Source organism: Cuculus canorus, chromosome 3, assembly GCF_017976375.1.
Source record: "Cuculus canorus isolate bCucCan1 chromosome 3, bCucCan1.pri, whole genome shotgun sequence".
NCBI lineage: Eukaryota > Metazoa > Chordata > Aves > Cuculiformes > Cuculidae > Cuculus > Cuculus canorus.
The window spans coordinates 14,602,265-14,615,945 of NC_071403.1; the positions used below are offsets into that span (position 1 = coordinate 14,602,265).

Genomic DNA, 13,681 nt, shown 5'->3' on the forward strand with positions numbered 1-13,681 from the left:
AACGAGACAATCTTTAAGGTCCCTTCCAACCCAAACTATTCTGACTCAGTGCAGATCTGATTTGGTTTTGAAGACATAAGAATATCTTTTGCAGATTCATTTCCTTGTTCAGGCTAACATTAACCATTGTGATAATCTGTTATCTACAACTCCATCAGAAATCATTCAACAAATCATTCATTGACAAATATACAGTTAGTAAGAACTGACACTAAAAATGTATTATGTCCTGCAACATTCAGCCACAAGACCACAAGTATCAGGGAACAGATTTGCTGCATAGAAAATCTTTAACTCTTTTGCAACTCCTATAATGTGAAATTTGGAAACTCAACAAGTTCTACCAATTGTGCCTCTATGCAAAACAGTAATGTCATTTATTTTTTTAATCTCAAATATGACAGTGAATCCAGTAGAATAATTAAGAAACATGTCTTTTCATATTCTGTGGATCATAGAATCATAGAACCATAGAATACTTTAGGACCTTAAAGATCATCTAGTTCCAACCAATCATAAAATAGTAATGTCATAATCCAATTGTCATCAATATACTATTTGCCATATACCCATGTTTAAGAATAAGTTGTATCTGAAGAAATGTCTTAAGCATGGAGACATACAGGACTGTTAGGTCACCAGCTTTCATTAGAATAGTTTCTCAGGCAAGTAGGCATTTTGAACAAAGATTACTTTAGAGTGGCAGATCAGTCCTATCTCAGCAGTAATTTAGCCAGCATTAGTGAACATCAGGCTTTAGTCTATGAGGAAAAAAATGAAAAAAAAAGTTCTTATTCTGCATGCTTGATCAATTTAGCAAGAGAGTACTTCCAGATAAAGCCTCCATAGCCTGTAGTTTGGTGTTTAAATGTCCAAAGCTGTAGTGCAATCGTGTTCCAGCAGGCGACGGCACAGCCTCAGCAAGGTTTCAGTAAGGATTTGTGAAAGCCTGGCAGCAGCACCAGCCTCACCTTATTAAACTACCTGAAATGCTGGTGTTTCTCCTCTTTCCTGACAACCCTTCACATACATCTGAAAGCTGGCATATGGGGAAGAGGAATGTTTAACTGGAAAATCATATCATTACACAAAGTGTGGATATATACCAAGGTGGGAAAAGGGGGTTCTTGCCATTATCTTTAAACTGCCAATGGTTCGCTGTGACCTGTGTCCCTGTTGACTGAAGATGCAGTAGTCTGCTCCAGCTGGATTTGTCTAATAAGATTTTGTCTAACTTGCGTTCTGTAACTGTTTGGGGTCTTTTTCAGTTTGTGTTTTGCCATCTTAAATGCAAATGTCAATGCACAGCCATTGTACTTTTCCTCCTGTTCAGAACCCTTTCGAGGGTATGCTGATGTTTCCTAACCTTTCATTAGGCTTCTGGATTAAGCAATGTATTTGTATATTTTTTCCTGTTCTAGGAACGTACTCTGTCTTCCTATCCAGACATGCATTGATCTCTTGTTAAATTCCTGATCCAGTTCAGCACATCTCTTATGGCCTTCAGTGCCCTTCTTCCTCCATATCTCTTAAACAAGTATTTCATTGTCCTCTGGTGCTAAAACTTTAGCTCACCTGAGTAATTTATCCCTTCATTTGCTGAATCCCACTGTTTGTTCTTGCACAAGTACTGGTTTTTACTACTCCTGTATAGAAAGTGACATTGTTAGGTAATTTTTAAACTACACTCTGTGACATTCCACTTTCTCTCTGTCAAGTTCAGTGACTCTGGGGGATCTGATACACTGAACTCTGCAGCTAAAGGAGTCATTACTAATCCCAGATCCTCAGAAGAAAGGTTTTCATTGTCTCTCTGCACTGTTAAGTTTTGCTGTCATGGCAATACTGGTTGAAATACCATATAAATTCTCTCTCCATCTAAGCAGATACAACTGTACTGGAGAAAAAAAAAACAAAACACAAACCAGTAAGTAAACATAGTTACACTTTTCAATTAGAAGACTGTTTACACTCTATTGGCAAAAGGAATCTTTGCACCATATTTATCTGTCACATTATTCCTTTACAAGCCATCGTATGGGTCCTCCTTCTTGTTCAGAAATTAAAATAGAAAATAAATACGTTAACTTTTTCAAGTGATATGTACAGAAGAGAAATTGTGTAAGAGCATCTGACACTCATAGGAGGAAACTAAATTATAAAAAATTAATATAGAATAGTAATGCTAAAAAGTCAGTACACAAACATAGATAAATAGTTATATTTCTAAAAACTTTTAATAACCAATTAGAAGAGCTGACTTTAGACTAAAGACTCAGTATCAGAAATATGTCTCAATATAACTAAGCACAGTATGAGACATCATCAGAAAGGTGCTTTGTAGGGGACTGTTATCTGTAATTCCACAAGTAAAACAGAGACAGCTTCTCATCTCAGTTATTCCAACAATAATGAAAAGCAAGGCCATTGGCTTTAGTGATATCCGTGTGCATTTCAGTACACAGTTTTACCAAAGCCTGTCATGTTACCATAGACAAAAACCTTGCTGCAGTCAGCAATTTAAAATTATAAATATTTGGAAGCCATTAGTTTATCCTGATATTAAAATAAACGGTTATAGAGAAGTTAGAAGTTATTTGTCCATTTCACTGCAAAGTGAAGAGTGCTGAATTCTGTAATCTTCTTCAATAGCTAATGACTACATAAGCACTTAAATTATTTCCACAACTTATTTTTAACATAAATGTTTTTAATTCCAACTTATGAAAGTAAATAAAATAATTTTAAACTTAGATTCAGGCAAATTAACAAAGGAAGAATTAATAGGCAAAATTATTTCAATTACACAGGCCAAATTTAAGCACCTGAAGAACTTTGATGGCTGGATGTAGAAAAGCCGGACCTTCAGACATAGGTATTTGAGGAACATGACTTCACAGAGAAGCTTTATTCCCAAAGTGAAAAAATAACCAGAAAATCAGCCTATGGAATTCTCCAGGTGATCCAAGCTTACTGATAAATCTTTGTAAACTTCCTATTTTCATTTTATAATTTCTTATCAGAATATGTTTGTCATGTCACTTGTTAAAGTCATGCCATTACCCCAAATATAAAAACTGTTCAGAGGCAACTTCAGTTTCTATCTTGATCTCTCTACTAAGATGAAGATGGAGGCAAAGAGGTATCACTTCTAGATTCATAGGCTACCTTCATGCTACTAAATTCAATGTGTCCAGAACTGATCTCTAATACTAAGTTCAGCTGTCATGAAAAAGTTTAAACCTGCTTACTTTCAAAATATGATGACTGTAAACTGCTTTTTGGGAATGGTCCATGGCCTACGCTAACTGCCAAACTGTGCCCAGGAAATGTTTAAAGAGTGCTAATTTGTCTGGAACCTAACCATGCCAAGGTCTTGTTTAACGTTTTTCCAGTATAGATGATGTGACTGCCTTGGAATGTTCCCTGGCATTAATTGACCTGCATGGACGTAGTGGCCTTGTGATATGGCAGTTGTGTTTGTGAAATCAAAGGATTAAGATTTCTTCCAGTACATAAAAGTAGCTAACCTTTTTCACCCATGTAAAAACACATAGTGAACATATTCCTTCAGGCCAATGTAATTTTCTAAAGCTTTCAATTAAAAATCAACACAGTTATTATTCAAATTACCAGTATAAATTTTTTACTTACTAACTGGTGGACACATACAACAGGTACATAGATTAAATTGAAAAATGACAGGTTCACTATGCCAGAGACAATGGGTATGAGTCACGGTGGTTTCACAGGTTCTTATTACACGAAGAACACTATGTTGACTCTTCAACAGATTTTACAGTAGAAGAAGTAAAGGCCAATGGGAATTTGCGTGGATGATGGAAGAAGCTTAAGTCAAGACTTGTGTGTAATCATTTCTGTTCAGTCTGGAATATACTTTTGGATCTTGGCAAGTATGCTAAGCAGCAAAAAGACCAAGCTACAATGTAGTGCCTTTTAGGGAAGCTGTGTAAGCTTTTCAAGACATAAGCTATTGCTACAGCAAAGAGTAAATAAATATGCTGAGCCGTGCCCATCCAATAGAGCTCTCATTCTCATTCCTTAGCCACTGTAATGCAGGCTTGTCTGCATTAGTATAATGAGCATATACTAATCTAAAAAATTATTTTACTGTTCCTGATAAATGCTGACTGAACAGTCACAGTCCAGCAAGCCCTCTGTGCTGGTACTGTGATTGGGTTTTTTTGCCATCTCTGCGCATGCACGCCATTCCTGTCCCTAATTCAAAAGCCTTAAATGCGTTATACCAGGGAATGGGCTTAACTGGAGAGACGCCTATCTATTTCATAAGGCAAGAGAATCAGAGAATCATGGAATAACTAGGTTTGAAAAGACCTTTGAGATCATCAAGCCCAACCATACCTATCCACTACTAAAACCTATGCCTAAGCACTTCATCTACCCATCTTTTAAGCACCTTCAGGGATGCGGACTCAGCCACCTCCCTGGGCAGCCCACCCCAGAAGACACTGACAATGGCCATCGGATTACTTGGTACTAATATGGCTCTCCATTAATGAAGGTCTGAGAGGAGGTCTCTGCAGTGGAGCAGGTGCAGAGCTTGCTGTTGTCTCATGTATTTATTGAGGGTCTCTCCTCCATGCTTGCTCCTACGGCACTTGTGCCTTCAAGCCCATGTCAGCCTCCAGCTCGGGCAAACAGTGCTGTGTGTCTTTCCCAAGCTCCCTCTAGCTTTGCCTCCTCCATCTCCTGGCTAAGCAGGAGCTCACAGTGATGGAACCTGGGAATTACACCTTATATGTGCCTACAGGCCGTGGGGCGAAGTTTCAGCACCGGGGGAGCGGATAGCTCCGCGGCTGGGGTGGCCGCGGGCGGGGCGGCTCTTGGCTCCTCCATCCCTGCATCCCTGCTGGTACCCAGGGAAGGGTCCCACCATCGTCCAATACCCCGCGTGTGAGCAGAGGATGGACGGGGTGGCTGGAGGGAAATGTAGCAGGAGTTTAGGGTTGCTGCGATGCCTGGGTCTAAGAAAGGCAGAGCTGCGCCCATGCCATTAAAGATACTCAGCTTTGCTTGAGGTGCTCTGCGTAACTTCCTAACTCCTGTCATGCTTCTCAGGCTTATCATCATCTCAAATTCGTAGCAGTAAAACCCACCTGCCGTGCCAGATTATGAAGATTATGAATGTGGAGAGTTCTGTTTTCTAAAAATAATCGTTGGAAATGGCCTAAGGTATTCCTCTCCCATGCTGTCAGCCTCAGCTACTTACTGCCAACTTCACTCCTTCTGAGTCAGCTTACTGAGACAGACACGCTCTGAAATAGCATTAAAGCAGAGCAGCAAGATCATGCTCAGTGACAGAGGAGCAGCACACTGATACAACTACAGGACTGTCAGAACTCAAGTCTTAAACTGTTCCTTTGGACAAGACACTCACTTCAAGAATGGGTGACTTGTTAGTTTGAGCCAGGGCCAAATTTCAGGTAGCATTGCAGTGTGGCAGTACAGTGTTAACTGTAAGTATCTGTCAGTGCCTTGAATGTGGGAAATTCATGCTACTACAACGCTTGATACCTGGCCAAACCCAAGGAAAGTAGTCGGCTCAGATACCTGGTGTATTAACACAGTGGTATAGGCTTGATAAGGGATAACTTGTGTATATCAAGCATATATCTCACTAGAGCCATCTGTAGTGATAAGTTTAATCTTTCTTAAAAATGAAATAAATACAGCTTTGATACACTGTTTCTGAGCTAAGAAGCATGAGTTGAAAACCTGAGGATCCCTAACTCTTAGTGAAATGAAGGTCCCATTTACTGTCTGTGGCTGCAACCTGGTTTCCCAGCAGGATGGAAATTAGTCATGAATTCAATGTAGTCAATCAGTTAAACTGTAAACTTGCTTAATCTAGTGGCTACGAAAGTAGAAACCCAGGAGGACTGCACCAAGCAAAGGTTTTCAGTCATAGCTGGCATATGACAGAAAGACTTTGCACTCCAATTATTCCTACATGAAACAGTAGTCCAATTAAAGGTCTTGCCAGTTAATTACTTAGTAAATGTATTCTTGATTACATAAAGTGCTGGACCAGAATCCAGACTTGCCTAAGTTTGGCAAAGATATCTCTACCTTGCTGTATTGTGCCTATTCATTCACTGACAGCAAGTCTGACCTGTAAAGCACAAACACAGTTAGATTACTGGATCCTGGCTCCTATTGCAACTTGACTGTAACAGTCTAAGTAAATATTTTTTGTCTTTCATAGATTAAGTGACCATAAATCAGCCAGGAACATGCATGTACTAGTTATCAAAAAATGCAAAAATATCCTTACCATATATTCAATCTGTTCTTATCCTACCTTGTCTCTGCAATCTTTATATGATCAAAAAGATCCTTTTGTGCTGGAGTTTTGAGAAAACTTTTCTGACTGTCCTTCTGTTATTTTTTCTTTGACGCTCTATCTCTTTTCAAGTCATCAACAACAACTTTTGACTTCACTTCCTAGAGGCAAATCCCTTTTTATTGGCAAATCTTGAGGCATCCTGAGTCAAAGTCTCTGAAATTCCTGTTATAGAATCAGTCTGATTTGGTGGTGGTAAGGAAAACAATGTTGAGCTCCTCTTTCCTTTCAAAATCTTTGCAAATGAGATTATCTAGCTGGGGAGAGGATTTACCCCATAAATGGTAATAATGTGAAATATGTATATTTTAAAGTCAAACAACAAAAAGCATTACCTCGTTGGGATCCTTAAGTCTACATTGGATCCCAGTTTATAAGCCACTTGTATAGAAGTGGAGCCCACTACTCTCTGGATAATTCCTTGGGAAGCAGCTTTTTCTATTTGGAACTGAGAAATCAGGTCAAAGCCTACAAGAAAAAACATACGTGTCGAGAATGTAACTTTCATTTTAATTTCATTACACAATTATACAGTCACAGAGCTGAATATAACCAGATAAAATTTCTAAACAGCAGCTTTTTCCTGAAAAAAAAAAAGGGATGCTACTTGCCTGGTAAGTCATCTTGGCCAATCCTAATAGTAGGACAGAGATCAGTTCTCTGGCTGGCACCCAGAATAACGGGTAGTCCTGCAAAAAGGGTGAATTTATTAACCATGTGCCCGTATATTGCCTTAGACCACCTTAAAAAAATCAGTGAAGCAACTGTAAGAATATTATTAAGTAAATAGTGCTATAAATGATAATCATTAGATGTATATAATAATCAATTTAAACTGTACTCAGCGAAGCCAGAGGTTTAAAAAAATAAGCCTCTGTCTCTAGAAAACTCAAAATTTATCACATCAATGATTATTTGATTTTTTTTTTCAAGTCTATGAAAATGAGAGTGTTACCTCCTCTTGAAGCACTCTAGGGTAATAGTTGTAGCACAAAAAGGCCTGCTGTGTGAATTTTTGGTTTGGAACATTTTGGTTTAAGCAAACCGTGAAAAAAAAAAGCCAGTTACCTAAATCAACAGTCTTCCTAGTCCCAAGGAAACTTAAATAAACCTCACGCCAACTAAAGAGGTTGTTGAGAAACTATTTGCATCTTTTCCATCTTTTCTGGTATTCCAGGTGTTCCCACCTTGCTCTGTACCACATTTGATCAGAGAATGGTCATTCATAAAGTACAGGGTGGGAGCAAGAACAACTACAGACCTTTTTTTGTTGACCCAAACAAGACTGTAGAAGAAATTTGTTTGAGGAATCCAAGTTTTAAAACCTAATTTTGCAGAATATTGTCTTTCAAAAAGCCCTGTAATGAGTGTAAAAAACTACCAGATTCCCCTAATTTAAGGAGGGAGGAAAGAAAAATAAGTATTTATTTGAAGAGATTGAGAGTCATGTATAAGTCCAGTATCAGGTCAATATGGAAAATGTTAGTAGGGTCTCAATGGGGAAGAATGAAGTGTGCGAGTTGGAAGGAGGTGCATTCCTAACCTACAGAGAGCCTCTTGTGTGCTGCAAGGGCTCAGCCATAAATGTGGGTTTCCTTCTGACAACACAGACTTAAAGGGAACATTCAGGTTGGCATGTTACACCTTAGAAACAGCCTCATTCTATATTATTTGATGAGACATATGGCTGACATCCAGCCATTCACATTTTATGTCCAGCAAATAAACTGCAACTATTTTTTTGGACAGTAGAATGTCCAACTAGAAGCACTGAAACATATAGGGAGGTTTGTGTCCTATATCTACCACCTATACCCAGATATCAATCCTTATCTTAAAAATATGTCTAATAGTGATCTTAAAATATCACACACAGCTCTTGCTTTTTTTCCTGTTTATCTTATATGTACAGCCACAACTGCACAAAGGCAGTTCTCCCTTTCTGTGGTGGCTACGTAGAGAGAATTTTTATTTTGAGTAAGCTCAGAATATTTCTTTAGACAGTCAAAATTACAGAAAGATGAAATGCAGATAGAGTCTGTCTCCTTACTTGATTGGTGCTGGATGGTTGCTGAGATGAAAGACCACAGAAAACTATACACGCAAAAGAAAGCTGTAATTTTCCTGTAAAAAAGAAAGAAAACTCTGGTATGAATGTACAGTTTTTGACAGATTCTGACTTTCTCCTCAGAGTCATGAATATTAAATGTATAAAAACACAAGTTAAGGATTTACTTGCAGATTTGACAAGACAATTTCTTTACATGAGAACCTTTTATCTTTGACTTATAATAAAACATGTCAATAAAACTCTCTCCATTACCATTCCCTTCATATAATGCTGTCATAATAAAAAAAAAATAAAGGCAGCAGCTGGCAAGAACAGCTTTAACTGTTGTAATCTCTTATTTACAGATTTCTCTAAACCCCACTTGTTCTCTTACCAGTTGCTTTTCATCTTTACTGCTGGCTTTCTTCACTTCTCTCATGTGAATACAGGGTGTCTATAGTCACACTCTCTGCTTCCCTCTCATTAGTCCTGTGGAAGAGAGCAGCAGTGGGGGCAGACGTCTCCTCCTGCCCCATGCAGGACCCAGCAGGGAGGGAGGCGCAGGCTTCTGGGTCTGTTTTAATCTTGCGAAGGGAAGGAGGTGGAGGCTGGACAGACATGTGTGTCCTGGTGGGCTCTGAGGGCGGATCTCTGGAGCCAGTTGAATATAAAGAAGCCAAGAAAGCAAGGAAAATGCTGCTGCTAGTGCCAGCGTCAAGGCAGGGAGATTAAGAAAATGTGAGTTCAGTGATGCCAGTCACTGAATGGTGGGATCTACTGTTCAGCCAGGTAGATGAAAGAAAAATATGTACCAGAGGGCTTGAGAAAGCTGGTGACCCTGATGTGGTGTTAAGACTTAAAGCTTTGAGAACAAGAGAACCCCACTCCTATAAAGAAAGTATTTCCATTTATTATTGATTGACTTATCAGGTGGCCTCAGGGGAGCTCAGCTGGTGGTGTCCCAGCTGGTTCTTCTGAATAAAACCAATTATTTTAAAGGATTTTTATTTCTTAAGCTTGAATCTTTTCAAGGAATATACATAGACATTACTCAGCAGATCCTCTCCGTCAGTTTTCATTGATAAAGCACTCACTTTCCATAGACTATTACACATTTGGGCACACAAACACATTTATTCATATGTGTTCATATGAATGTAAAGAGAGAGAGAGAGAGACTAAAATCTGTGTGCATGAAAAGACCAAGGAATAGAAGCAAACAACAAGAAGGTCCTGATAGTTACCACCATCAAAATTCATGTATGTATGGAAAAGTATGCTAGTTTGTGCTGATAAATCACATCTGTAAGGTTTCCCTCTTCTCTAGATACTTAACATTCTAAGGTAGTTTAAACTTCTAGAAAATATATATATATAAGTGTGTGAAATGGCAAACGCAATGATCTCTGCTGTCTGTTGAGAATCTGATGCAATAACTGTAATGAGCTATCCCAGTTTGCTGTAACTCACGTTCCCAGTGTGGGTAGTTCCAGTGTTAATGTTGTTCACGCCATTATGTCTATTGTTTGAAAGAAAGGCGCTAGGTCATAGACATGAACAGTTTGCCATGAATAATATCTCTCTTCAATGCCTCATAGGCAGGTCTCACTTTTTTCCCCTTCAGGAGAAAGGTATGCTCAGGGAACCCTGCAGTCCAGCACCACGATGGTGAACATATGATATCTGTACCAGAACTGGCATCTGAAACCACTGCAAGTAAAGAAAATTAAAAATCAGAGAAATATTAATTTGATTTCACAACAAATTAGCCCAAGTCATCACACACTTGACTCACTTATCCACCAAGAAGATACTATCTCTAGGGCACAAGAGTCTATAGGGAGCAGAAGGAGGAGTGGGACATGGAACTCACCTAAAGCTATGAGAAAGGGGAAGAGATGATGTGGCTTGGGAGGCAACAAGTGAGATCACACTGGCTTTAGAAGGAGTACCAGAAGTTTTGTGGAGGAATGGAAAAGAGCAAGGTGCCAAACCATCCCTTTCATCGTATATATACATTGCAGCATTGAGTTTACTTTTGAGACTGCTTTGTATTGTCAGTTTATTTATGGCAGCATTAAGGAAGAAAAAGCCATCCCAGTAGTTATACGGAACTAAGTGGTACCATCTTTGAGTAACTCTGCAAATTTCTTTTGGCGCTTGACATGAGGATGTCTGCCTTTGCTTGTGTGAGGAGTTACTGACACACAGGTTATGCCCTCCAAAGAGGGGGAGCCTGGTTCAGGGAAATCAGAAGCTCACATATGCTGTTTCTGAACAATCTGTAATCTGCTTTCTTCTATACATCGTTGCAGTGATTCTCATGGCTGGAATGTATTTTATGCCTGGAGTATTTTCCCAATCCAGGATCTTCAAAATCCATACATACTGAAATAAAGCATGGGGAACACTGTGTAACTAAGACTTGGAAAAAACATTTGCTATTCTATTTGTGGGCAAAGAGAAAACTGTTTAAAATATGCTAATTAGCTCTGATTGTCCTGTGTGTATTTTGATGTCTTCATCTTAAAACAAAACTCACGATCTCTGATTAACTTCCTGATTAATTGTTCTACTAATAATTATAATTTTATCTTCAAAGAGCCAGACAAATATTAGCAGAAAAACTAGTGCTAGCTGATTGAATAGCACCATGAGCCTGGCAATATTATTCCCATGTCATGCAAATGTGAACTGGAATAGATATCTTATATATCTTGCTGAGGGTCACAGAGACAGTACCTATCCAAGTAGTGCTCACATTTAGATGAGTATTTTTATATGTCTCTAGGTCACTTCTTATTTTTCTTTTTTATTAATTAGGCCAATATATTTTTTTTCAGAGTATCCCAGTGCGCAGTGATTGAGTTTTAGCCACTTGCTCAGAGATTCATCATCTAAGGATTAACTACTCAATTGTTGAAAGCAGATTAATTAAACAATATGGAACGTGATTGTCCAAAAGATCTCTACTCTTCAGCAAAGGTATAGTGACTTTGTCCAGATAATATCTCCTGAAAACAATGGGAATGTCATCACCTCATTAGCATTTTAAAGTGCACTTACACATCTGACTTCACATTCCTTTCCTCAAATATCTGAGTCCATATTTCTGTTCTTCTATGTAGCTTGGGTTGGAGAAGATGTATTCGTACAGCTGTCTGGCAAGATTGTTGCTGGATTGGTGGGAAATAGCAAATAAATTGGGTGGACCCAGCTATCCTGTGGATATAAAGCTTGCTCTCTGTGATGAAGAAGGTTACAGTGAGGTGGCTGTAGCTAGACTTTCAGAACGCGCAATGCAACACAAACCACAAAACCCAATATTTGGCTCAGAAGGAGCCTTTAAATGTTGCAAAGAAGAAGGTTCCTCAGATCAGGCTTGGGCCAACAGCAACTTAGGATGGCTAAATTAAGCCATCTCCTGATGTTTATTGTTTGACTGCGCTCAAAGGAGTTCAATGTCACTGGCTTGTACTTTTGAGCAGGATTTTTAGGAGGAACTAGGCAGATTTGTTCTTCCTCTTAAAAGTATTTGTGGCAGATATATAGGTACTGAGGATGCAAGATCGTACTTGTGGAACTGGAGGTCCAGTTTGCTCAGTAACAGTGAGGTTTCTGCCAACATGAGTGGTCTCACATAGGAGCAGCGTTTGGTGCCCCTGCCCTACCCTGCTTTTCCACGCATGGTTGGAAGGGAGAGGAGGAGCAGGAAAGACTGGATGAAGACCACTTCTTATTTATCTTGTATCTCCTGGAAAGTTACTTCTGTCTTACGTGGCCACCTCTTGTCTAACTTATGCCTCCAGTCTTTTCATTTCTTCACATTCTCGCTTCAGTTTACAATAACAAAAATCTACTTTATACATTTCGGTCTTTTTTATTCTTGCCTATAGTACAGGGTCATTGCTTTTTTTTTATGTTTTATCAGACTCTAGGATAAACGCACACCACTCATTTATCATGATTTCTTGTTAACATTGTGTTTGGCTCTGATAACCCACAGTTGACTGTGTGTGGCTATGAGTGATGGTGCTTCTGAATGATCTGCTCTTTATTAATCACTCTTTGAGTTAAGACAACTCGGACCTTTGACTGATCTCATTGACTTCAAGTGAAGCCTGAACTGACTTAAAAGCTTTTAATTAAATCAACAACAAATAATTAAACCAGCATATCAAGAGCGGAGTGCTTGAATTGACAGCAAACCTATAATCCATGTCAGGCTCCAACACATCATTGAAAGTTCAAAAATAATTTATTATCGAATACATTCTTACCTTCATCATAAAAATGTACTTTCTTGTCCAAAATTTTATTAATTTTGGCATGGGAAGGAAAACAGCTTTTCTTTCTAAGCGGTCAGATGCCATTTTTTATAAAGAACAAAAAGCTTTTTTCTAGGAGAGGCTGCTGAAAGAAACCTGGTAGGACGAGCCATATTGTCATCTCCTCAGAACAATCATCTTTCTTGGTGAGCCTCACTGTAATGGCATTGCAACCAGTTTGTGAACACCCAAACTGCCCCAATGTAGTCTCCAAAATTCAGAAAATGCCTGTGAAGTGTTCTTGGAATACAAACAGACAGTATATACACGGGGCCAGACAAACTTGAACCATAGCTCTGTGTCCTCTTGCCATAACAGTTTCTTCGGTGGATGAGGTTTACAAAACCCATTACCTTTGAATGAACATCTGGATTGTGGTATCTTTCTTATTTTCATTTCTTTCTGGGTCAGGAGATTTGTACTTTGTCTCCAGGGGTGCCAGACAGAAATTATCCCCAAATGTTACAGTCAGTGATTTCAATTATCTTAAATACAAAAGAATTTACTTTCTAGTGGAATAGAAGAGAAAATAAGGGAAAAGTTAAGTAGAACTGTGCTAATATTGCAATGAACACAGCTGTGTTTCTGCAGAAATTAGGATTTTGATCTCACTTAATTTACATCTGTGTCCATCTACTGATTTTACTGATTCTCGACAACTGAAATAAGATCAGAAACAGACTTTGCCTGTTTGTGGTAGTTACTTGGTGAGCATAAAACATAGAGAACAATTTCTCATTTGTAATAATAAATAGTATTACTAAAAGCTGAGTCCAAAATTTACAGTTGCATGTAACTAAAGACCAAAGTCCTCCAAATTAGGAAGTGTTTTCAGACAGCATAATAAGTCTTGATGATATTGTTTTAGATGTTCTCTATTGTCGCACATTGTCTAACTATTATCCCAGCCCATTAGCA

General features: G+C 38.7%; 1 protein-coding gene across 1 annotated transcript in view; it reads right to left on the minus strand.

Moving 5' to 3' along the window:
• Positions 1 to 8,961, minus strand: part of COL9A1 (collagen type IX alpha 1 chain) — a 68,555-nt gene extending 59,594 nt beyond the window's left edge. Inside the window, exons 1-4 of the mRNA XM_054062422.1 lie at positions 8,830 to 8,961; positions 8,436 to 8,509; positions 6,997 to 7,074; positions 6,721 to 6,853 (exon numbers count right to left, since the gene is read on the minus strand). Of these exons, the coding sequence (XP_053918397.1) occupies positions 6,721 to 6,853; positions 6,997 to 7,074; positions 8,436 to 8,509; positions 8,830 to 8,843 (299 nt within the window). The 5' untranslated portion in view covers positions 8,844 to 8,961. The remainder of the gene's footprint in view (positions 1 to 6,720; positions 6,854 to 6,996; positions 7,075 to 8,435; positions 8,510 to 8,829) is intronic.
• Between the last annotated feature and the right edge of the window lie 4,720 nt (positions 8,962 to 13,681).